Source organism: Rana temporaria, chromosome 7, assembly GCF_905171775.1.
Source record: "Rana temporaria chromosome 7, aRanTem1.1, whole genome shotgun sequence".
Classification (NCBI taxonomy): domain Eukaryota; kingdom Metazoa; phylum Chordata; class Amphibia; order Anura; family Ranidae; genus Rana; species Rana temporaria.
In genome coordinates this window covers 34,146,229-34,172,390 of record NC_053495.1, presented here as the reverse complement: position 1 = coordinate 34,172,390, position 26,162 = coordinate 34,146,229, and the positions used below count along the sequence as shown (strand labels likewise).

At 45.1% G+C, this 26,162-nt stretch overlaps 1 protein-coding gene across 1 annotated transcript in view; it reads right to left on the bottom strand.

The window, feature by feature from the left end:
* The window catches only part of LOC120945208 (monocarboxylate transporter 2-like), a 79,297-nt gene that overhangs the window by 34,332 nt on the left and 18,803 nt on the right, over window positions 1-26,162 (bottom strand). The window contains exon 2 of the mRNA XM_040359195.1: window positions 22,953-23,198. Within this exon, the coding sequence (XP_040215129.1) occupies window positions 22,953-23,169 (217 nt within the window). The 5' untranslated portion in view covers window positions 23,170-23,198. The remainder of the gene's footprint in view (window positions 1-22,952; window positions 23,199-26,162) is intronic.

Sequence of the window (26,162 nt, the reverse complement as noted above, 5' to 3'; positions counted from 1 at the left end):
GTCACCACTGTGCCCATCAATTGTCGCCACTTTGATTGTTTAAGGCCCCATACACACACGATAGAATCCATCCGCAGATAAATCCCAGCAAATGGGTTTCTGCGGATAGATCCTATGGTGTGTACACGCCAGCGGATCTGTTTCCGCGGAGAAATCTCCTCTGGGATGGATTCCAGCAGATCGGATATTTGCTGACATGCACAACAAATCCATCTGCTGGAATCCATTCCAACGGATGGATCCGCTCGTCTGTACAGACTTACCGGATCCATCCGTCCAAAGGGATTCCCCGCACGCGTCGTAATGATTTGACGCATGCGTGGAATTCCTTATATGACAGCGTCGCGCCCGTCGCCGCGTCATAATAGCGGCGACGGCGCGACACGTCATCGCCAGAGGATTTCAGCGCGGATTTCAATGCGATGGTGTGTACACGCCATCGCATAGAAATCTTCTGAAATCCTCGAGAGGATTTATCCGCGGATACGGTCCGCTGGACCGTATCTGCGGATAAATCCTCTCGTGTGTATGGGGCCTTAGATGTATAGGAGGGCTATCCTATTTTCGGGAGATCTGCTCCATCCCAAATAGCAAGAAATTGTGCTGAAAGTTTGAAAATGACTTGCTAAGCTATTTCTAGACTTGCCAGGCTTCACAAGTTTGTTGCACAATTGCAGCAAGTCTGCATTGCATGACTCCAGATCAACTTTCTTTGCAAACATTCTGCAAGTCTGCTGAAAGTTCTGGTTCAGTTATGGTGTGCAATAGTCATCCCACCACAGGGGGCACTGTATCTGAATGTTTATGCTGTAGACTTGCAGAGCTCTTGCTGTAGACTCACCATTGCAATTTTGCTCTTGGTAGAAACTTGCCACACAAATTTGCTACAAATTGGAAAAGTGTCAACTAGAGCTTGTGCTTCAAGTGCTCTACAAGTGTACAACTTGCCAGTGAAAATGTGCAGCAAGTTACCAGACTTACAATTCAACACTGCCACAAACTTGTGACAAGCTATCCTTGCTATCTGGGGTATGTTTTGGGTTTGTGACAAAATGTGTCCTTTTTGGTCTAAAGTAACTCATTTTATTGCTACACACTTTGATTTTCCCAACATCCCAACATGGATTGATATCTAATGACTGTGGAGGCCATTGGAGTACAGTGACCTCATTGTCATGTTCAAGAAACCAGTGGTAAAATGATTTAAAGCGGAGGTTCACCCTAAAACAATTATATACCATTCCATCCAGCATACTGCCGACATGTACAGTATGCTGGGGTTTTTTCGCTGTACATATCGTTTTATACTTCTTTTTCTTTTCTGACTCCCGCGGGGAATAGGCGTTCCTGTGAAGAGGCATAGATGATTGACGTGCGGATTAGGGGCGTCATGCGTTCCGAAAATTGCCGGACTGGGACTTGGCTCTATACGACGCCTGCGCACAGACTAGGAGCCGTGTAGAGCTGACTGCGCAGGCGCCGTATATACCCGAGTCCCAGTTCGGCTATTTTCGGAATGCGTTATCCACACGTCAATCATCTACGCCTCTTCATAGGAACGCCTATTCCCCGTGGGAGTCAGAAAAGAAAAAGAAGTATAAAACGGTAAGTACAGCGAAAAAAAATAACACAGCATACTGTACATGTCGGCAGTATGCTGGATGGAATGGTATATAATTGTTTTAGTGTGAACCTCTGCTTTAAGCTTTGTGACATGGGGCACTATCCTGCTGGAAGGAGCAGTCAATCGATGGGTACACTGTAGTCAAAGGGATGGGCTGTAGTGCAAATCTGCAAAATGCAAAAAGCACAAGAAATGCGTTAGGGGTGAATCAGGCCTAATGCCGCGTACACACGATCATTTTTCGGGTTGTAAAAAATGACGTTTTTCAGGCTCTAGAAAAAACTAATAGCCAGATTCAGGTAGAGATACGACGGCGTATCAGTAGATACGCCGTCGTAACTCCGAATCTGCGCCGTCGTATATTTAAGGGTATTCTCAAACTGAGATACGCTTAAATGTTGCTAAGATACGAGCGGCGTAAGTCTTCCTACACCGTCGTATTTTAGCTGTCTATTTACGCTGGCCGCTAGGGGCGTGTACGCTGATTTACGCCTAGAATATGTAAATCAGCGAGATACACCTATTCACGAACGTACGCACGGCCGTCGCAGTAAAGATACGCCGTTTACGTAAGGCGTTTTCAGGCGTAAAGATAAACCACCAAAAAGATGGCGCAGCCAATGTTAAGTATGGTCGTCGGAACCGCGGCAAATTTTGCAATTTTTACGCCGTTTGCGTAAGTCGTCCGTGAATGGGGCTGGGCGTAATTTACGTTCACGCCGAAACCAATGAGTCTTTGCGGCGTAATTTGGAGCATGCGCACTCGGATACGTCCACGGGCGGCGCATGCGCCGTTCGTTCAAAACGTCATTTACGTGGGGGTCATGCTTTATTTACATAAAACACGCCCACCTCTTCACAATTTGAATTAGGCGCGCTTACGCCGGCACATTTACGCTACGCCGCCGTAACTTAGGACGCAAGTGCTTTGTAAATACAGCACTTGCCTCTCTAACTTGCGGCGGTGTAATGTAAATTACATACGCTACGCCCGCATAATTTTAAGCAACCGTACGTGAATCTGGCTATACGTTTTTTTCAACTTGATCATTAAAACGGTCTTCCCTACACACAATCGTGAAAAAAAATGCTCTAGCAAAGCGCGGTGACGTACAACGCGTACGACGACACTATAAAGGAGAAGTTCCATGTGGATGACGCCACCCTTGGGGCTGCTTTAGCTGATTTTGTGTTAGTAAAAGACGATTCGCGCTTTTCTGTCTGTTACAGCGTGATGAATGTGCTTACTCCATTACGAACGGTAGTTTTACCAGAATGAGCGCTCCTGTCTCATAACTTGCTTCTGAGCATGCGCGGATTTTTCACGTCGTTAAGGCCCACACACGACCATGTTTTACAACCCGAAAAATGACAACGTTAAAAAATAGAGCATGTTCGAAAATAAATTTGCCCGTTTTTCAGAACCCGAAAAATGCTCTGAAGCCCACACACAATCGTTTTTAATGACACTAAAAAAACACATCATTTTTTAGAACCCGGAAAAAACGGTCGTGTGTACGCGGCATAAGTCCTGTCTTGCTTTAGGATCAAATACTTATTTCACTCACAAACTGCAACTCAATTTATAACATTTGTATCATGTGCTTTTTATGGATTTTTGGTTGATATTTTGTCTCTATAATTTAAAATACACCTATGATAAAAATTATAGACCCTTTATTTCTTTATAAGTGGGCAAACTTACAAAATCTACAGGGGATCAAAAAATGTTTTACCACTGTATGTTTGCATGTGTAGGGACCTGAGGCTCGATTCACGTCTATGCATGTTACATGAAAAAACCTTCGGTCTGGTATGGATTAGGAGGGGACACCAAAATGTAAAAAAAAATGGCGTGGACCCCCCAAAATTCATACCAGACCCTTATCGGAGCATACAGCCCAGTAGGTCAGGAAAGGGAGGGGACGAGCGAGCACCTCCCCCCTCCAGAACCAAGTTGCATGTCCTCAACATGGGGGGTGGGGGCTCTGCGCCCTCCACCCCAAAGCTCCTTACCCCCATGTTGATGAGGACAAGGGCATCTTCCCGACAACCCTGGCCGGTTGTTGTTGGGGTCTGCAGGGCGGGCTTATCGGAATCTTGAAGTCCCCTTTAACAAGGGGACCCCAGATCCTGCCCAGATCGTACCCCTACTCATTTACCAAAAAAACTGTAAAATATAAAGAAAAACTAGAGACAGTTTTTTCAGTCCTTTATTAAAAAATAGCTCCGAGCCGTCTTCTCCCGCCGCCATCTCTCCCGATGCCGTCTTCTGCCACCGCCATCTCTCCCAGTGCCATTTTCTCCCGCCGCCATCTCTCCCCGATCTGTCTTCTCCCACCGCCATCTTCTCCCGCACCACTGTCTTCTTGCTCGCCGGCGCTGTCTTCTTCCTCGCCGCCTGTTACTTGCTAAAAACTAAAAAGGACGCTATTGTCCTAAGGATGTCTTCCTTTGTTGTGAAATCCCCCGCTGTCTGGCATCTCTTATTTAGCCATGGGTTGTGCCCATCCGATGACATTACCCGGGGAAGCCCACATCCTTGTGACGTTGGGAGAAGACGGCACCAGGAGAGATGGCAGCAGAAGAAGACGACTCAGAGTTTTTATTCTAATAAAGGACTTGTCAAAAACCAGCTATTGTTTTTCTTTACAATTTACTGCTTTTTTGGTGAATGAGTACGATGTACCCAACACCCATTCACATGGGGGGGGGGGGGTGAAATCTGGGGGTCCCCTTGTTAAAGGTGGCTTACAGTTTCAGATTATCAGTATCTATGTCCTTTTAACACAAGCTGGTTATAGTCTCTCTTCTCCTCTTATCAGGGAAGAGAGCTGATAACCGGCTTGTGTTTACATCCACGATCAGTCATTGGATACAGCTCCCCGATCTGTCTTCTCCCACCGCCATCTTCTCCCGCACCACTGTCTTCTTGCTCGCCGGCGCTGTCTTCTTCCTCGCCGCCGGTTACTTGCTAAAAACTAAAAAGGACGCTCTTGTCCTGAGGCTGTCTTCCTTTGTTGTGAAATCCCCCGCTGTCTGGCATCTCTTATTTAGCCATGGGTTGTGCCCATCCAATGACATTACCCAGGGAAGCCCAAATCCTTGTGACGTTGGGAGAAGACGGCACCGGGAGAGATGGCAGCAGAAGAAGACGACTCAGAGTTTTTATTCTAATAAAGGACTTGTCAAAAACCAGCTATTGTTTTTCTTTACAATTTACTGCTTTTTTGGTGAATGAGTACGATGTACCCAACACCCATTCACATGGGGGGGGGGGGTGAAATCTGGGGGTCCCCTTGTTAAAGGTGGCTTACAGTTTCAGATTATCAGTATCTATGTCCTTTTAACACAAGCTGGTTATAGTCTCTCTTCTCCTCTTATCAGGGAAGAGAGCTGATAACCGGCTTGTGTTTACATCCACGATCAGTCATTGGATACAGCTGATCACATGGTAAAGGGCCGCTGTGATTGGCCCTTTCCCCCCGATCTGTGATCAGCGCTGCCCAAACCGTTAATGGGCAGGCTGAATGTACCAAATTGTTTGATCGATTAACTTGGGCACAACCAGCCTGCTGGATTCTCTTATGATGGCTTCCACCGCCCCCACCAGGAGCAGACAATGGCTCGGCAGGAGGGATTCCCCTGTCAGCACTGTTTGTGTGAAGAAATTTGCACCATGTATGGGCTGCCTAACGTTACAACACTTGGATGATATCTTGAGCAATCTTATATAGAGCAGCAATAAAGAGAACAACAAAATGAAATTGGTGCTCTAAAACTAGCAATTGACAAATGGTAATAAACTTATTGTCCTAAACCTAGTATAACCCTGCACAGAGGTTTTCCAGCTGACCGTGCCAAAGGATTGCCCATATTTGTTCATTGGGTTCTGAGATTATACCATCTCTAAATTGGTAAAGCCTGATGTCATACTCAGGAAGGCCAACTTTGCAATATACTGCCAATATTCCTGCCATTCTAGAGTTTCTGTATATATTGTGGCAGGGCAAGCCCGTGCCACTGTTTGAAATGGAGGTCTGGGCCAGGTTTTCTGGGAAGCAAGCACACTGATGATACAGGTGTGTGTTGCATTAATGTTAGCGCCAGAGTTAGAGGTCAGTTGCCCCTACCCCCCCAAGGGGTTCAGTGTGTAAAGGGAGCTGTGAGGTGCACATCACACCATACTGTCCAGGTCAGGACAGACAAAGGCTCGAGCCTGTGAGCATGTAGCAGTAAGGAGATGCAGGAGAAGCAGTCAAGCTGACAAAGGTACAGTGTTTTGTGCACGAGCACTCGGACTGTGTGTTTGATGGTCTGGAGGACCAAGGCAGGAGACCTGAGCAGTGAAGCTGCAAAGAGATAGCCACAGGGCATCACAGGTGGCCCCGCCCTCAGCTATAAAAGAGCTGTCACGGCGGGTCTACCGTCATTCGGCGGGTGCCTCTCATGAAGGCAGATTGTGTCATAGCAGCGTGTTTTTCCGTATCCCGGGACGAGGAAGGATTACATCGCTGGATTTTATTTTTCTTTTTTAATAAAGGACTTGTCCCAAGCTGTGTCTGTGTGTTTTCTTTTACCACTTTTGACACTTTTTTTGTGAAATGGTAAGGGTGCAATATACCCCGTTACCAATTCACATAGGAGGGGCGGGATCTGGGGGTCCCCTTTGTTAAAGGGGGCTTCCAGATTCCGATAAGCCCCCTCCTCCCCCCCGCAGACCCCCACAACCACCGGGCAATGGTTGTGGGGATGAGGCCCTTGCCCCAATCAACATGGGGACATCCTCCCCATGTTAAGGGCATGTGGCCTGGTACGGTTCAGGAGGGGGGGGGGCGCTCTCTCCTTCCCCCTCTTTTCCTGTGGCCTGCCAGGTTGCGTGCTCAGGTCTGGTATGGATTTTTTAGGGGGACCCCCACGCCATTTTTTTTTATTTGGTACAGGGTTCCCCTTAAAATCCATACCAGAACTGAAGGGTCTGATATGGATTTTGAGGGGGACCCCTACGCCATTTTTTTAAATTTGGCACAGGGTTCCACTTAAAAACTGTCTATATTGGTGCCTGTACATGAGGGTTTACAACCTCTTTAACACTTTTTTTGCAGAATCCAGCAGGCTGGTTGTGCCCAAGTTAATCGATCAAACAATTTGGTACATTCAGCCTGCCCATTATCGGTTTGGGCAGCGCTGATCACAGATCGGGGGAAAAGGGCCAAACACAGCGCCCCTTTATCATGTGATCAGCTGTATCCAATGACTGATCGTGGATGTAAACACATGCTGGTTATCAGCTCTCTTCGAGAAAAGGGAAACTGCCGCTCTAGGTGAGTGCACTCAGCAATCAGTGTCCTCTCAGAAGCGTGGGTGCTGGCAATGCACAAAGTGAAGCCCGGAGAAAAGACTGGACAGCCGCACTTCCACGAAATTCTTAAAAAGTTGTTTTTAATTGTCAAAAATGGAAACAGCACTACAAGTCACAGCAGACAGTGGGGTGAATAGCTGACGCGTTTCGCACTGGGGTATCAGCGCTTAGATGTTCTCTAAAACCTTGTACACACGATAGGTTAACCAGATGACAACGGTCTGAAGGACCGTTGTCATAGGTTAACCGATAGGGCTGACTGATGGTCCGTCACGCCTACACACCATAGGTTAAATAACCGATCGTGTCAGAGCGCGGTGACGTAAAACACAACGACGTGCTGAAAAAAACGAAGTTCAATGCTTCCAAGCATGCTTCCACTTGATTCTGAGCATGCGTGGATTTTTAACCGATGGTTGTGCCTACTAACGATCGGTTTTGACCTATCGGTTACCAATCCATAGGTTAATTTTAAAGCAAGTTGGCTTTTTTTTAACCTATGGTTAAATAACCTATGGGGCCCACACACGATCGGTTTTGACCGATGAAAACGGTCCTTCAGACCGTTGTCCTCTGGTTAACCTATCGTGTGTACGAGGCTTTAGAAGCAGGGCTTTTTTTCAGGGGGAACTTGGGGAAACTCAGTTCCACCACCTTTGGCTCAGACCCTTTGGTGCCTGCTCACCACAATCACTTGTAAACACAGAAGTCTGGTTTCTGTGTTCACAAGTGACAGCTCTGCACTCTGTGTGTAACCCCCCTGAACTCTACACTCTGTATGTAATGCAATCTTGGTATTTAATGCCCCTTTAAGACCCTTCTACTGTTTGTGAAATCTGAACAGGGTCGTGGTTGAGCTCCTGCACCAATTTTCTGAGAAAAAAAGCTCTGTTTAGAAGTATTTCAGAAATGGCAGCCCATATTTCTCCTATGACATGTTTACTTTAATAAACTTCATGTAATTCTTCTAACCTTCGATGATCAAGTAACCAGCATACCACGGCTTCATAAAACTCAGTGGCTTCCATCCAAATGTCTTCATGTTTTGAGTACATGCCAGTCAGTTAAATCAACCACACACTTTATATAAAAACCTCTGCGGTGGAGATTTCATCATCACAGCAGCCGGTTCAGAGTGGCCAATAAAAGCTTTTTGCTACTTGGGGTCACTTCACAACTTGTACTAATTATACTGGGGGGTTATTTACGAATGGCATAATGCATAGGATGTATTAAGGTGAAAAAACATGAGGGTTTACAACCTCTTTAACACTTTTAGATGTTCTCTAAAGCCTCATACACACGATAGGTTAACCAGAGGACAACGGTCTGAAGGACTGTTGTCATAGGTTAACCGATAGGGCTGACTGATGGTCCGTCACGCCTACACACCATAGGTTAAATAACCGATCGTGTCAGAACGCGGTGACGTAAAACACAACGACGTGCTGAAAAAAACGAAGTTCAATGCTTCCAAGCATGCATCGACTTCATTCTGAGCATGCGTGGATTTTTAACCGATGGTCGTGCCTACTAACGATCGGTCTTGACCTATCGGTTAGGAATCCATAGGTTAATTTTAAAGCAAGTTGGCTTTTTTTTACTTATGGTTAAATAACCTATGGGGCCCACACACGATCGGTTTTGACCGATGAAAACGGTCCTTCAGACCGGTGTCCTCTGGTTAACCTATCGTGTGTACGATAAAGGATAGCAAATCTTTGCTTTTTGAGTTTCCATCTACATTATAAAAGTCCATTGTAAAAACATAGTGGAGGTTATTTAGGAAAGGCAAATTCACTTTGCACTACAAGTGCAAATTGCACTTGAAATTGCACTGAAAGTGCACCTGGAAGTGCAGTCACTGTAGATCCGAGGGGGACATGCAAGGAAAATAAAAAACAGCATATTAGCTTGCACATGATTGGATGATAAAATCAGCAGAGCTTCCCCTCATTTCCGATCTACCCCTCAGATTTACAGCGACTGCACTTTCAAGTGTACTTTGCCCTTATAGTGCAAAGTGGATTTTCCTTAAAGGAGTTCTCTGACCTAAAACTTTTAACCCCCGCTGTGCCCGGGCTGTAAAAAAATAGAAAATAAACTTTCACTTACCTGCCTACGATCCCCCGTTGTTCCGATATCGCCGTCCCGTTCTCCGGTCCCGGGCCCCTTCCGCTTCCTGTGTGTCGGTGACTCATAGTGCGCTCAGCCTATCAGCGGCCGCAGCAATGTCCCGTCGCGGCCACTGATAGGCTGAGCGCACTATGAGTCACCGACACACAGGAAGCGGAAGAGACCGGGACCGGAGAACGGGACGGCGATATCGGAACAACGGGGGATCGTAGGCAGGTAAGTGAAAGTTTATTTTCTATTTTTTTACAGCCCGGGCACAGCGGGGGTTAAAAGTTTTAGGTCAGAGAACTCCTTTAAATATTTCCTTAAAGAGGAGTTCCACCCAAATTTGGAACTTCCTCTTATCCCACTCCTCTCCCCCTTACATGCCACATTTGGCACGTAATTTTTTGGGGGGGGGGAGTGGGGGCTTCAGGAAGAGTGGGACTTCCTGTCCCACTTCCTCCTTCCTGTAGGCGACTAAGCTTAATCGCCTTCAGGAAGGGGCTGCTGTAGGCGATCGCCTAGGACACGTCACAGTTCCTAGGCGATCTCCTGGCCAATTACACGGCGCGGCGCCGGGCCGCGCCGCTCGCGCATGCGCAGTGCCGCTCGCGCGTGCGCAGTGGGTGCCCGGCCGTGAAGCCGAAAGCTGTCACGGCCGGGTGCCCACACTGAGAATGAAGACGCCGGCCGGGGAGGGGGGGTGAGGAGCGGAGCCCCGGCCGGCGCGTCGCTGGAACGCCGGAGCAGGTAAGTGTCTGTTTATTAAAAGCAAGCAGCTACACTTTTTGTTGCTGCTGACTTTTAATAAACATACAAATGGCTGGAACTCCCCTTTAAATAACCCCCAATGACTTCACTTTACCAACAAATCATTTAATTTCTAGCTTTGATAATAGCTTATTACAGCTTAGTAAGAAATATTAGAAATATTAGAGCCATGAGTTAAATCTGCACCTTATGCCGCGTACACACGATAGGTTAAACCGATGAGAATGGTCTGATGGACCGTTTTCATCGGTCAAAACCGATCGTGTGTGGGCGCCAATCGGTTATTTAATCATTGGTTAAAAAAAAGCAAACTTGTTTTAAATTTAACCGATGGATTCCTAACCGATAGGTCAAAACCGATCGTTAATAGGCACAACCATCGGTTAAAAATCCACACATGCTCAGAATCAAGTCGACGCATGCTTGGAAGCTTCGTTTTTTTTCAGCATGTCGTTGTGTTTTACGTCACCGCGTTCTGACACGATCGTTTTTTTAACCAATGGTGTGTAGGCACGACGGCCCATCGGTCAGCTTCATCGGTTAACCTATGAAAACGGTCCATCGGTCCGTTCTCATCGAATGGACTGATTGTGTGTACGCGGCATTACCTCGACATGTCTGTATGTTTTCTGTTAACATGCCTGTCTAAGAAATATTGCACTAATCCACATAAACCTAATCATTGTTGAGAATGTAATAGAATTCCTCTGCAGCTGTAATATTGCTGAGTGACAAAGGCTCCATTTATAACAGGTTTTGTGAAATAACATTTAGAGGTGCATTTCTCATGTATTACAGAACAGCTCCACAAATATTTCCATAGTTTCATGGCAGAGATTTTAAAATCTCATAAATATAGCTTATTTACAAATCTGGTGCTCAAAGGTATTTTAATACAGGGATCAACAGACACCTCAACCCAGACAACCTGAATACAATCTCCCCTCCCTTCTGGGCATACACAGACCACATTTCAGCCAATTCCTGCTGGATCGAATGAAATGTATTCCATGTTTGGCCCGGTCGGAACCACTTGGCTTGACAAGTCTATTTTTCAAATAATGTTTCAAACAGAAAATTCATAGTGAAACATCCAATCAGATGCAGTCACTCTTCAGGTATTCTGACAGCCGCACTACCGGCTGTCAGAAAATAAAACCCCCACCCCAACCCCACCTCCTTCCAGTGTGGCGGCAGTTACTAGAGTTAAAGTGGTTGTAAACCCTAGTAAAATAAAAAATAAAATAAAAAATCTGCAAGACAAAGGCATAATGAGCTAGTATGCATCGCATACTAGCGCATTATAAATTACTTGCCTTACATTGAAGCCCCCACAGCGGTCCTCGTACCCCCCCCCCCCCTTTGGCCGGCGACATCTCTCCTGAAGTTAATTCGGGCGATGACGGCACACTCACTGAAGCAATGGCACATATGTGCCATTGCTTCTCCTAAACTGTGCAGGTTTAGGAGATATCCTGGGTAGCTACAGGTAAGTCTTATTATAGGCTTATCTGTAGCAAAAAGTGGTTGTAAAGGGTTTACAACCACTTTAAAGTGGTTATAAAAGCACAAGTTTTTTTACCTTTATGCATTCTATGCATGAAAGTAAAAAAAACTTCTGTGTGCAGAAGTCCCCCCAGCACCCCCTAATACATATCTGAGCCCCCTTTCGATCCAGTGATGTCCACGAGAACCTTGCTTCTCCAGGGACTTGCCCTCCTGATTGGCTTTTGGCAGCAGTGGGAGCCATTGGTTCCCACTGCTGTCAATCACAGCCATTGAGGAGGAGGAGAAGAGGATCCGGGCTGCTCTGTGCAAACCATTAGGCCTCATTCACATGAACGGACCATTCAGGTCCGCCTGTCAGTTTTGACGGCGGACCTGAACGGCCGCTCCATGCATCCCTATGGAGCGTCGGATGTCAGTGGAGACATGTCCGCTGACATCTGACCCGATCCAATCCACTAAAAACAGACGTATGGGGACACGTCCCCATCCGTCTTAAACTGCAAGGGGTGTGGCCTTGACAGGAAGGGGTGGGTCATATTTAAATTAGGGGGTGCACGAGTTTAGTCAGGCCTAGGGCAGCTCAAAACCTAAATACATCCCTGCAACTAATAGAACTAAGAACTAATAGAAATAAGGGGCTGTCACAGGGCCAGTGGGAACTCCTGTGTATGAACATTGAACAAAAGACATGAGGCATCTGTGCTAATTGAAGGCTTTTGAAACATGTGCCATGATGCAAGGACAAACGTCACAAGGGGGTGGGTGAGTGGGTGGGTAACTGGGAGTGAAATGTGTAAGTTAACCAATCAAATGTTTTGTGATGTCATTTGCCAATAAAATAGCTGAGCAGGCTCCAGCAAGTTCTCTGTTGGGCTGAGCTGAAAGGTGAGAGAGATGTAGATTCTTTGTCTGGTCTATATATTTCACCTTATAATTTGAATCAAACGGCAGAATGGGTTAGCCCTGAGGTTGGATCTGGGGTCAAATCGCTATCAGAACATTTACATTGGCAGAATGGCACGGTCAGGCAAATCCATGTAAATATACGTCCCTTTAAATCTACACCCTGCCACGAGCTCCGTGATCGTGCCTGCGGGACCCGCAGACTCGATGTCCCGCGATCATGTGTCACGGAGCTGCAGAACGGGGGATGCCTATGTAAACAAGCATCTCCCTGTTCTGCCTAGTGACAGGACACTGATCGTCTGTTCCCTCTCATCGGGAGCAGCGATCAATGTCGTGTCACAGTAAGCCACGCCCCCTAACAGTTAGAATCAATCCCTAGTACACACTTGACCCCTTCCTAGCCCCCTAGTGGTTAACCCCTTCCCTGCCAGTCACATTTACACAGTAATCAGTGCATTTTTATAGCACTGGTCGCTGTATAAATGTGAATGGTCCCAAAATAGTGCCAAAAGTTTCCGATGTGTCTGTCATAATGTCGCAGTCACGATAAAAAAAGCTGATCGCCGCCATTACTAGTAAAACAAATATTAATAAAACTGTCATGAAACTATCCCCTATTTTGTAGACGCTATGGCCCGGATTCACGTAGAGCGGCGCATCTTTAGACCGGCGTAGCGCATCTCATATGCGCTACGCTGACGTAAATCAGTGAGGCTAGAACAGTATTCACACAGCACTCGCTCATAAACTTGCGCCGGCGTAACGTAAATTGGCCAGCGTAAGCCCGCCTAATTCAAAGTAGGAAGGTAGTGGGCGTGATCTATTAAAATGAAGCGTGATCCCATGTAAATGAAGGGCCGTACGAACGGCGCATGCGCGCGCATGCTCAGAATCACGTTGCATATACTCCCTAAGATACGACGGCTCAATGCCTACGACGTGAACGTAACCTACGCCCAGCCCCATTCAGGTACGACTTACGTAAACGACATAAAATACGACGGGTGTTCCGACATCCATACCTTTGCATGGGCTGCGCCTCCTTACGTAAATGGCGTAGATTACAGCGACGGGCGCAAGTACGTTCGTGAATCGTTCGTGAATCGGCGTATCTCGATCATTTGCATATTCGACGCGTAAATCAATGGAAGCGCCCCTTGCGGCCAGCGTAAATATGCGCCCAAGATACGAAGGCGTAGGAGACTTACGTCGGTCGGATGGAGCCAAAATTCAGGCGTATCTTATTTCAAGCATCAGGCGCATAGATACGACGGCGCATCAGTGCACTTACCCGGCGTATCAGAAGATACGTCGGCGTAAGTGCTTTCTGAATCCGGCTATATAACTTTTGCGCAAACCAATCAATAAACGCTTATTGCTTTTTTTTTACCAAAAATATGTAGAAGAATACGTATCTGCCTAAACTGAGGGAAAAAAAAAATTTTATATATTTTTTGGGGATATTTATTATAGAAAAAAGTAAAAAATATTGTTTTTTTTTCAAAATTTTCGCTCTATTTTTGTTTATAGCGCAAAAAAAAAAACGCAGAGGTGATTAAATACTATCAAAAGAAAGCTCTATTTGTAGGGAAAATAGGACGTCAATTTTGTATGGGAGCCACATTACACAACCGCGCAATTGTCAGTTAAAGCGACGCAGTGCAGAAGCAGAAAAAGTGGCCCTGTCATTTGGCAGCCAAATCCTCCAGGGCTGAAGTGGTTAAAGCAGCCCTCTTCTTATAATTTCAGAGATTATATAAAGCCCTTGCTCCGGGGGAATCGCCCAAATGGCGCACGGTGAGAGCGCAAGTTGCTGGTATGAGAAATATTTTGTTTCAAATATATTTTATCTTCTTTACAGAAATAAAATGTCACAGCTCAGCTCCACTGAGCACAAGAAGGGCCAGTGTGTGGAGCTGAATGTTTTTTCATTATGTGCGGTAATCCCTTTAAATGGATTAGCCTCCTCTATATCCACAATTACTTCCAGCTGTGCAAACATACACAATGCAAGCCGCTGATTAACTTTCCACCAACCAGAGGCACGCTGCGTCTGCTGGAACTTTTCCACTAGCGTTACCACTAATCAATCCGACTGCTTGATACCTGTGTAATGTATATAGTGTCAATTAATTATTTATGCTTACAAATTAATTAAGAACTGTAAATCTGACCGCTGAGATAATAGTTTAGTTTGGAAAACTCATGTGAGGCTGCTTACTGGGGAAAATGCAACTGCCTACAGAAGATCTTGGGAAAGGAAGTTTTTGTTTTAACCACTTGCTTACTGGGCACATAAACCCCCTTCGTTCCCAGGCGAAATCTCAGCGTCCGGCACTGCGTCGCTTTAACTGACAATTGCGCGGTCGTGCGACGTGGCTCCCAAACAAAATTGGCGTCCTTTTTTCCCCACAAATAGAGCTTTCTTTTGGTGGTATTTGATCACCTCTGCGGTTTTTATTTTTTGCGCTATAAACAAAAAAAGAGCGACAATTTAAAAAAAATATATATTTTTTTTACTTGTTGCTATAATAAATATCCCAATTTTTTTTTTAAAAAAACTATTTTTTTACTCAGTTAAGGCCGATACGTATTTTTCGACGTATTTTTGTAGAAAAAAAAAAAAAAGCAATAAGCGACTGGTTTGCGCAAAAGTTATAGCGCCTACAAAATGGGGAACAGAATTATGATTTTTTTATTATTTTTTTTTTTACTAGTAATGGCGGCGATCTGCGATTTTTATTGGGACTGGGATATTGCGGCGGACGTATCGGACACTTTTGACACAAATTTGGCGCCATTCACATTTATACAGCGATCAGTGCTATAAAAATGCACGAATTACTGTATAAATGTGACTGGCAGGGAAGGGGTTAACACTAGGGGGTGAGGAAGGGGTTAACTGTGTAGCCTGGGTGTGTTATAACTGTGTGGGAAGAGGGGACTGACTGGGGGAGGGGACCGATGCTGTGTCCCTATGTACAAGAGACACAGATCGGTCTCCTCTCTCCCTGACAGGACGTGGAGCTCTGTGTTTACACACAGAGCTCCACGTCCCTGCTGTCACCTGCCGTGTCACCGACGATCGCGTGTACCCGGCGGACATCGCGGCCGCCAGGTACACGCATCGGGTCTTCGGCGATGCGCCGGGACAGTTTTTACCCGCCGCGCGCCACCCAGTGGCGCGCGCGGGTAATGCACATAAAAGGCCGTGTTTAAACGGCCACTTGGCACTTGAGAGCCGCGCTGCGGACGTATTTTGTCTATAGCGCGGATCTCAAGTGGTTAAAGGAATGCAGGCGGCTCCATCTGAAAATGCTAGTTGCCTGGCTGTTGTTTTGGCTTCCCAAACTTCTAGGGGCCCAGTCCTACCACATCTATTGCATTAATTGATGTGTGCGGACATTCATCTATTTTACATATGGTGTTGACATGCATTTTTTAACACATTCCACTGATGTGCTTGATTTTTTTTATCCTTAACCACTTAAAGGGTCACTAAAGGAAAAAAAATGTTTTGCTGAAATGACTGTTTACAGGGTATAGAGACATAAAAGTTAACTGATTCCTTTTAAAAATAATTAAAAATAGATTAAATTCAATCATATAATGTGCCTGTAGTTTCACTTTCGCTTTTAAACTGGTTTCATGTTTATGTGAAGTAAAGAGACCCACAGAACACAAACAAACAAATCCAGGGCAGTGTTTTGTTTTTAAAATGAATCTGATTGGTTCTGAGGAGTTTTAGACACACAGTGAAAAGCTGCCATGAGATTTTTCATAAGGAGCCAGACAAGCAGGAAGTGTGGAGATCACAGCAGAATTACAGCAACTTCAAAGCAAAAACGAACAATGAGGACATGAAACCAGTACTGCAGTAAGGTAAAGGAAGCTATTTAGCTAAAAAAAAAAAAATTCCTTTAGTGATCCTTTAAGACCCGGACCAAAATGCAGGTAAAGGACCCGGCCAGTTTTTGCGTTTCGGCACTGCGTCGCTTTAACTGACAATTGCGCGGTAGTGCGATGTGGCTCCCAAACAAATTGGCGTCCTTTTTTTCCCAGTAATAGAGCTTTCTTTTGGTGGCAATTTTGAAAAAACAATATTTTTTACTTTTTGCTATAATAAATATCCCCAAAAAAGATATAAAAAAAACATATTTTTTTCTCAGTTTAGGCTGGTACGTATTCTTCTACCTATTTTTGGTATAAAAAAAAATCGCAATAAGCGTTTATCGATTGGTTTGCGCAAAATTTATAGCGTTTACAAAATAGGAGATAGTTTTATTGCATTTTTATTATTTTTTTTATACTAATGGCGGCGATCAGCAATTTTTTTCGTGACCGTGACATTATGGCGGACACATTGGACAATTTTGACACATTTTTGGGACCATTGTCATTTTCACAGCAAAAAATGCTATAAAAATGCATTGTTTACTGTGAAAATGACAATTGCAGTTTGGGAGTTAACCACTAGGTGGCGCTGAAGGGGTGAAGTGTGACCTCATATGTGTTTCTAACTGTAGGGGGGCGGGGCTGGACATGTGACGTCATTGATCGTGTTTCCCTATATCAGGGAACACGCGATCAATGACACTGCCACATCGAAGAACAGGGAAGGTGTGTTTACACACACCTCTCCCCGTTCTTCAGCTTCGGAGGACTGATCGTGGGACACACCGGCGGCGATCGGGTCCAGCGGGCGCGGTCATGGAGCTTCGGACCAGATCGCGTGCATGCGCCGGCGGCGCGTGCGCGAGACCCCACGGCTGGGCTTAAAGGGCCACGTACAGGTACGCGGATGTGCCCAGCCATGCCATTCTGCCAACGTATATCGGCGTGAAGGGGTACTTAAATGGTTAAAGAGGAGGTCCACCCGATTTTTTCTTTTAAAAAGCCAGCAGCTACTAATAGTGCAGCTGCTGACTTTTAAAAAATGGACACTTACCTGTCCAGCGTGCACGCGATGACGGCAGCCGAGGCCGAGCAATCGCTCGTCTCTCGGCTGCCCCCGCCGCCATCCCTGGTGAGGGAATCTGGAAGTGAAACATTGCGGCTCCCTACTGGCGTGCGCGAGTAGCGCGGTGCTCCCTCACTGGTCTCCACTCTCTCCTGGGAACAGTGTGTCGCTTGAGGCAGTCCATTCAAATGAATAGGCCACCTTAAAGCCCAACTCTTGAAAACTTTCAAATGATCTGGTTTTGTAGGGCTGTGCCCACACTGCAAGGGTTAATTGCTCGTTTAAGCCTAAGGAGCATAGAAAAGTGCTTTTACTCACCCCCCGGTTAAAATGAGTATTTACCCCTTGCAGTGTTGGCACAGTTTACAAAAGTTGGGCTTTAATAAAATGCATGTTAATATATGACATAATACAATAAAATGGACACTCAAAAAACAGCGACTGTCCACCTAAAGCGTAAATAAACTCTAAAGCCTCAAGCACACGATCCAACTTTATGGCCACAATTGTCTGATGGATGTGTGGTATCGGATAATCCGACCGTGTGTATGCTCCATCAGACAATTATTGGCTGAATTAACGACAACAAAAGTTGGCTGTTCATGTTCACCAATCTGTAACGTGAGTTTATTTAAAATGTACAAAAATTTACCAAAATCCAACGTACAAACACGCATGCTCAGAACCAATTCTAAACATCAGACAACAATAGCAGAAGTTGCCCAAAGGGTGGCAGTAAAGAGCTAAAAAAACACGTGATTTGGTGAATGTTGGCTGAAAATGTTGGGCTGTGTGTATTCAGAACATGTTCAAGGCCAACACCCTTCGGACCAAAATCCACGGAAAAGCTGGTTGGAAGTCCAATCGTGTGTACAAGGCTTAACAATTATTTGCTCCATTGGGACTGTTAACTATTGGAAACTGTTTGTTAAATCTTTTCAATAACGGCAAACAAACACTGTATTTATTGGCATATAACACTCACTTTTTACCCTGAAAATAGAGGAAAAACTGTGCCTGCGTGTTATACGCAGGGGGCTGTGGAACGTTTTTTTCCCTGAAACTTCCCTCTAAAGGCTCATACACACGGTAGGACATCCAACAAAATTTCCCTTGGATTTTTGTCCTAATTGATTTGTCCTGCCACACCCATAGCATACACACAGTCAGACTTTTCTGCAAACTTTTCTAAAAGTTTCCTAACATCACGTGTTTTTTTTTGCTCTTTTCTGCTCTTTACCGCCACCCTTTGGTTAACTTCTGCTATTGTTTGTTGCTTTTAACATTGGTTTTGAGCATGCGTATTTGCACTTTGTCCAAAAGTTGGTTGGATTGCTGTACACACGGTCACACAAAGCACCATCTGACTTTTGTTGCTGAAAAGTTGGTCCGTTCGCAGACCCAACTTTTTGTTGGATGAAACCAGAAAAAGTTGGTCTGATGGAGCGTACACACGGTCGGACAAATTTGAAAAGTTGCAGATTTTGAAGTTGGTTGGCCAAAAGTCCTACCGTGTGTACAGGGCTTTAGGCTTCATTTCCACTGGCGTTTTTACAGCCACTGTTGTTAGCCTTTTTTACAGCTTAAAAACGCCTGTCCATGTTTATTTTGTAAATAAAAAATAAAAAAATTATTTTTTTGTGAGCTGGACCTCAAAAACGCTGCGGCAGAGTTTTTAAGCGTTTTTGAGCGTTTGTGCGCGTTTTTGAGCGTTTTTTAATGTCTGGCGTTTTTACAGCTCTACTCTGGAGCTTCAGAACGCCCTGGTCCTGCGTTTTTTTTACAGCTCAAAAACGCCTATGCCATTTGCAGCTCAAAAATGCCTATGTGGGCATGATACCATAGAATAACATGGACAGGCATTTTTAAGCTGTAAAAAACGCTCAGAAAGGTGGCTGTAAAAACGTCAATGGAAATGAAGCCTTAAAGTTAGGGTGCGTGTTATACGCCCATAAATACGGTACCTGCTGATTCTGGCAGAAATCTATTAAACTTATCCTGGCGATAGGACAGGAAGCATGTTATTTGCAGGATAATCAGTTGAAAATAAAGAAAAAAAGTGCAGAAAGATAAAAATTCAATGCAAATATCTATTAACTCGGAAGTGTCCAGAAGAACAGGATGCCAGGGCGTGAAAGAGCCCTAAATAAAACTTGCAAAAAAAAATAAAAAAATTACTTGGCAACTTTAACATGAATGCAGAAAGCAACTGATTGTTCTACATGGTCTCACAAAGTTCTTCAATATTTGATCCAATTTTATGTATTCCTTTACATTCTGTAGATGATTTTTTAAAATATTTTCATCTGGTAACAAGACGTTTTTTAAACTTGCTTTGTATCAGTGTGTACATTTGTCATAACCTGCAGATACAAAGTCAGTGTTTTCCTTTTGGTTTGCAAGAACAGACATGACAAAATCTGATAAAACAGTCAAACGTCTTTTGGAATTCTGTGTAGAATACATAAAAAAAAAAAAAAGAAAATACAATGTACTAAATACAGGACAGTGTAAACCAGGGAGTGGACAATTTACACGATATTGGAGGTCCTAATTATGACCCTTGGCATTACCATAGGATTATACATAATATTTAGTGACATAACCGTGCAGAATGCTGTCAGAGACTGCAGGCATGCACCAGGAGATGGTACAAGGCTATGGGCATGCTACAAGAGATGGTGATAGAACATGGGAGTGCTACAAAAGATGGTCATCATAGACTATGGGCATGCTACAAGAGATGGTGATAGAACATGGGAGTGCTACAAAAGATGGTCATCATAGACTAACGGCATGCTACAAGAGATGGTGATAGAACATGGGAGTGCTACAAAAGATGGTCATCATAGACTATGGGCATGCTACAAGAGATGGTGATAGAACATGGGAGTGCTACAAAAGATGGTCATCATAGACTAACGGCATGCTACAAGAGATGGCCAAAGACTATATACAGTACATGCTAAAAAGATATTCATAGACTATGGGCATGCTACAAGAGATGGCCAAAGACTATATACAGTACATGCTAAAAAGATATTCATAGACTATGGGCATGCTACAAGAGATGGCCAAATACTTTACACATGCTATAAAACATTGTCATAGACCCAGTAGTGCATTTAGGTTTTGTGCTGACCTAGGCCTGACTAAATTCATGCACCCCTAATTTAAATATTACCCACCCCTTCCTGTCAAGGCCACACCCCTTTCTGTTTAAGATCCGCGCTGAAATTTTCAAGTGGGGACACTAGTTCTGAGGGCCTGGGGGAGGCAAAGGATTCCCTTAATTTGCAATATTTCCTCTCACTTCCTGTTTGGCTATGGGGAAAGTGATGGGAAATCTCTGCAATGAGACAGGGATGGTAAGAAATAAACTGACAGGGGCTATAACCCTCCCTTACTCTATCCAAAATGGAAAAAAAAAAATGTTGACTATAGTTCTACTTCAAGCACAAATTTCTGAAAATTTTATGGAGGGAACTAAGAAGATATAACAATGCCAATGGTGCAGCATAAAACATATAGCACAGTGAGGAAGGTCTGTGGTCCAGGATGATAGGACAGTCAAAGTTAGAAGTGTCGCCCTCCCCAGTTTCAGAATGCCGGCCGCCCGCATACCGGAAGCTGTACGGACGTTTTCTGGGGGCGCTAGACTAATTTGCCTCTCAGCCCAGTAAGCTCCATAAGACTGGCGCTACACTAACAGTGTAACGGAAGCCGGCGGAGACTCTTTCCATGCTGCCCCCCTGCAAAGTGCTGTCCTAGGCCTGGGCCTTGTTGGCCTAGGCCAGGATACAGCGTTGCATAGACCACGGGCATTCTACAAGAGATGGTCAAAGACTACAGACATGCTACATGAGATAGTAAAAGACTATGGGCATGCTAGTAGACATATTCAAAGACTATTGACCTGCCACAAATTTTAGTCACATAGACTATGGACCAAATACAAGAGATGGTGAAAGACTACAGACATGTTACATGAGATGGTCAAGGACTACAGGCATGCTACATGAGATGGTCAAGGACTACAGGCATGCTACAAGAGATGGTCCAAGACTACAGGCATGCTACCTGAGATGGTCAAGGACTACAGGCATGCTACATGAGATGGTCAAGGACTACAGGCATGCTACAAGAGATGGTCAAGGACTACAGGCATGCTACAAGAGATGGTCCAAGACTACAGGCATGCTACAAGAGATGGTCCAAGACTACAGGCATGCTACAAGAGATGGTCCAAGACTACAGGCATGCTACAAGAGATGGTCCAAGACTACAGGCATGCTACATGAGATGGTCAAGGACTACAGGCATGCTACATGAGATGGTCAAGGACTACATGCATGCTACAAGAGATGGTCCAGGACTACAGGCATGCTACAAGAGATGGTCCAAGACTACAGGCATGCTACAAGAGATGGTCCAAGACTACAGGCATGCTACAAAAGATGGTCCAAGACTACAGGCATGCTACTAAAGGCCCATACACACGATCAGACTTTTTTACAACATCGGTTCCGACGGACGTGTTTGATCGGACAATCCGACCATGTGTATGCTCCATCGGACAATTGTTTTCTCTTTTTCATCGGACAAATGTTCGCTGTGATTGCTCTCAAACTTTTCGGCAACAAATGTCCGATGGAGGATAATCCGATTGTGTGTACACAAGTCTATTGGTCTATTTGGACTAAAGTCCAAAGTGCTAAACATCAGACAACAATAGCAGAAGTTGCCCAAAGGGTGGCAGTAAAGAGCTGAAAAAACACGTGATTTGGTGAAAGTTGGCTGAAAATGTCCTGCCGTGTGTAAGCAGAACAAGTTCATGGCCAACGCCCATTCGGACCAAAATCCACGGTAAAGTCCATTGGATATCTGATCGTGTGTTTGAGGCTATAGGACAGTGATAGCGAACCTTGGCACTCCAGATGTTTTGGAACTATGTTTCCCATGATGCTTGTGCACTCTGCAGTGTAGTTGAGCATCATGGGAAATGTAGTTCCAAAACATCTGGGGTGCCAAGGTTCGCCATCACTGCTATAGGATGATCATAGACTATGGGCATGCTATAAGAGATGGTCAGAGACTACAGACAAGGTTTTGGACAATGAATACATGCTTCAAGACATTTATTGGAAAAACCTTAAATGAAACTGCTAATGGTTACCTCAATTAAAGTCCCATTAATTAAAGTAAGAACCTAGGTAAGGAAAACACAGATTACTGTCTACAGGGTCCCCAATGGCTGCATAATAATTTCCGCCGATCCTCTGGCTTCAATAGTCATGAGTCACTGGTCCAGAACCAATAGGCAAATAAAGAAAATCTTAAGATGCCCAATTGCCCATTCAGTACATGTGCCAAGTAAACCACGATGAAGCTTTCAGTTCTGAATCGAAATAGTGAAGTAATCAAAAACATAAAATGGGATTGAAATTAACCTATTTGAACCTGATTAAAAAATCTGTCTGCCTTTGATGAAATTGCCGTCGAGTTTTACGATTTAAGGTTGGATCTTTCAACAAATTTTATTGAAATTGTCAAAGATTAAATATTAGTTTGGGGCGGAGTTGACCTTTACATAAACGTAAAAAAAAAAAAAGTGGAAAAGGATGCACAGCATAGGCAGGTATCTCTGCATGAGAATTGCACTCAAGTCAATGTGCTAGAGTTTATGTTTGAACTGTACTTACCTCCAGCATACATGCAGGCAAGCAGCAGAGAGGAAATCCATGCTATTTCACTCTTTGAGGCCCCAAAATATTCCTGGATTTCCTTGAAGAACACTGTGACAGCTTTACAGAAGGAATAGGAGAACCCCATGGATATGAAAGCCCCAACAACGACCATCCATCCCCAGCCTCCATCCGGTGGGCTGTAACCCAAGTCTGTTCCCACTGCTGGAGCCATTCTTTATTCAGGACACACCTCTCATAGACCTAGAAGATAAACAAAATAGTTTGTAAATGCACAGTTCAGTCTCCATACATAGAAACATAGCAGAAAAAGTCCAAGCGGTCCATCAAGACTTCCTTCTTCCTGTTGATGATCTCTCTAGTGATAACTAAAGATCTATATAGGCAGGGATGGACTGGCCATTGGGACTACAGGGAGTTTCCCGGTGGGCCGATGGCTCAGTGGGCCGGCTTTAGTGACAGCAGACCGCCGCCCCCCTCCGCTCCTCTGTCTCTCCCTTCCTGCAGCACTCACCTCCTCTCCCTCCCCGCAGCGCTCACCTGGGGAACAAAGAAGCAAGGGGAGGAACAGAGGAGCAGGGGGGACGACAGAGGAGCATGGGGGAGGGGATAGACAGCTGACTCAACAGCTATGGCCTGGGAGTTTCTCATTTCTGCATAATCTTGTCCCATAAGGGAGGGGAACCAAACTGATTCTTTGCCCCGGTGAAATAATGTCTAGCTTCCCCACTGGTACTGCCCATAAGAGTACCAGTACCAGCCGTTCTACTTGAATAAAGTAGAACGGTTAGTGGCTAGTGAAGGGGGAGAGGGGGCTTGGGTGGCCGGGGGGGGGGGGGGGGTGCGGGAGTTGTCCGGCCGCCATAAGAGAGACCTGTCAAAGTGGGCCAGTCCCAGTCCAGCTCTGTATATAGGGGAATTAGGACCTCTTCACTGCTATAGATATCTCTAAATAAATAGGGTAATAATCAGGACCTCCTTTCACCTGCTGGTAGTCCCTCTAGCAGGGGCAGACTGACCATTCCGGCACTCGGGCACTGCCCGAGGGTCCCATTCCACTAGGGGGCCCCATCTGGGTTGCCAGCCTCAGTAAAACCAGGGACAGTATGTAAAAATCTGTGTTTTTTTACATCTGTCCCTGAAATGTCCCTTACCGGCATCCTTTTTGGTCTAAAAATCCCAAGATTATAGCTGCCCCGCCTCTCCAGTACCTTCTCTGTGTGTGTGTGTGCGTGTGTGTATATACATGTGTGTCTGTATGTGTATTCTGTGTGTATGTATTGTATACTGTGTGTATATTGTGTGTGTGTATATATACTGTATGGCCCAGATTCACGTAGGAGGGCGCATCTTTGTGCGGGCGTAACGTATCCTATTTACGTTACGCCTCCGCAACTTTGACAGGCAAGTGCTGTATTCACAAAGCAAAGTTGCGGCGGCGTAGTGTAAATAGGCCGGTGTAAGCCCGCCTAATTCAAATGTGGAAGATGTGGGCGTGTGTTATGTAAATTTATTGTGACCCCACGTAAATTACGCTTTTTACGAACGACACATGCGCCGTCCGTGAAAGTATCTCAGTGCGCATGCTCCAAATTAACCCGCAAGAAGCCAATGCTTTCGACGTGAACGTAAATGACGCCCAGCCCTATTCGCGAACGACTTACGCAAACAACGTAAAACGTAAAAAATTTGACGCTGTTCCGACGTCCATACCTAACATTGGTACGCCTCATCTACGCCTCATAGAGCAGGGGTAACTTTACGCCGGAAAAAGCCTTACGTAAATGGCGTATCTGTAATACGACGGCCGGGCGTACGTTCGTGAATAGGCGTATCTAGCTGATTTACATATTTCTAGGCGTAAATCAGCGTACACGCCCCTAGCGGCCAGTGTAAATATGCAGTTAAGATACGACGGCGTAGGAGACTTACGCTGGTCGTATCTTATACAAATTCTGGCGTATCTCATTCTTTGAATCAGGCGCATAGATACGACGGCTCAGACTCAGAGATACGACGGCGTATCTGGAGATACGCCGTCGTATCTCCTACGTGAATCTGGGCCTATGTGTGTATACAGTACTGTGTGGCCACATAATCTCCAATTGCCCGAGGGCCCCATGAGTTGTCAGTCCGCCCCTGCCCCCTAGTGATAATTAAAGATCTATATAGGGGATTTAGGGCTTCCTTCCTCCTGCTGGGGATCCCTCTAGTGATACCTACAGATCTAAATAGGGGAATTAGAACCTCCTTCTTCCTGCTGATGATACCTCTAAATAAAGATCTACACAGTAAAACCATCATTTATTCCAGAAACATGCTTGAAGTTCAAGGCACTTGTATATCAAAGCAAATTTGCCCATAAGAAATAATGGAAACACAAATGATTTTATTCATAGGTCCTTCAGTTTATAGTCCATATAAAAAGATTATAGCAATGTGATAAGTTGTGTAACCATAAAATGTCCATCCACAAATGGAAGCCTCCACAAGGGGATTAGAAGCAAAATCCAGCAGGAACTACAGAGTATAAAAGAGAAGAGAGGCGCCTCTAAGTGTAGCAATATGGTTACATTTAATGAAGGTACAACATTTAGCTCACATGGTTCATGATCAAAAGAGGCACATCTAAGTATGCAGGCATCCGGGGTAAAGCTGTCCACATAGGCCGTCCTCTGCACCACCGATTCTCACAGTTGTCATTCTGTAATTGTGACGGGAAGACTACCCTGCAGTAGAGTGATCTGAAAGCGGGGCTTGGGGTGCAACGTGGATGGGACGACGTTGATGGTAGTGAGGAGGATGGTTTATGTGGACAGCTTTACCCCAGATGCCTCCATACTTAGATCTGCCTGTTTTAATCGTCAACCATGTGAGTTGCTAAATGTTGTACCTTCATTAAATGTAACCATATTGCTACACTTAGAGGCGCCTCTCTTCTCTTTTAGGCTGGATTCACACTTGTGAATCATCTCCGTTTTAGCTGCGAATTTGGAGACCTGGGAGAGGGGTGGGGGAGGGGTGAAGTGTATTGAGGAGAAGGAAAGAAATCCTGATGAGAAATGAACACATCTGCGAATCACAGTCGCACCGCAATGCCTAGAAAACGCACACGTTTTTTGGGCAATGCGCAGTGCGAATGCATCGCACATATGTGAACCAGCCTCATACTCAGTTGTGACATGACGCTACTTGTATATCAAGTCC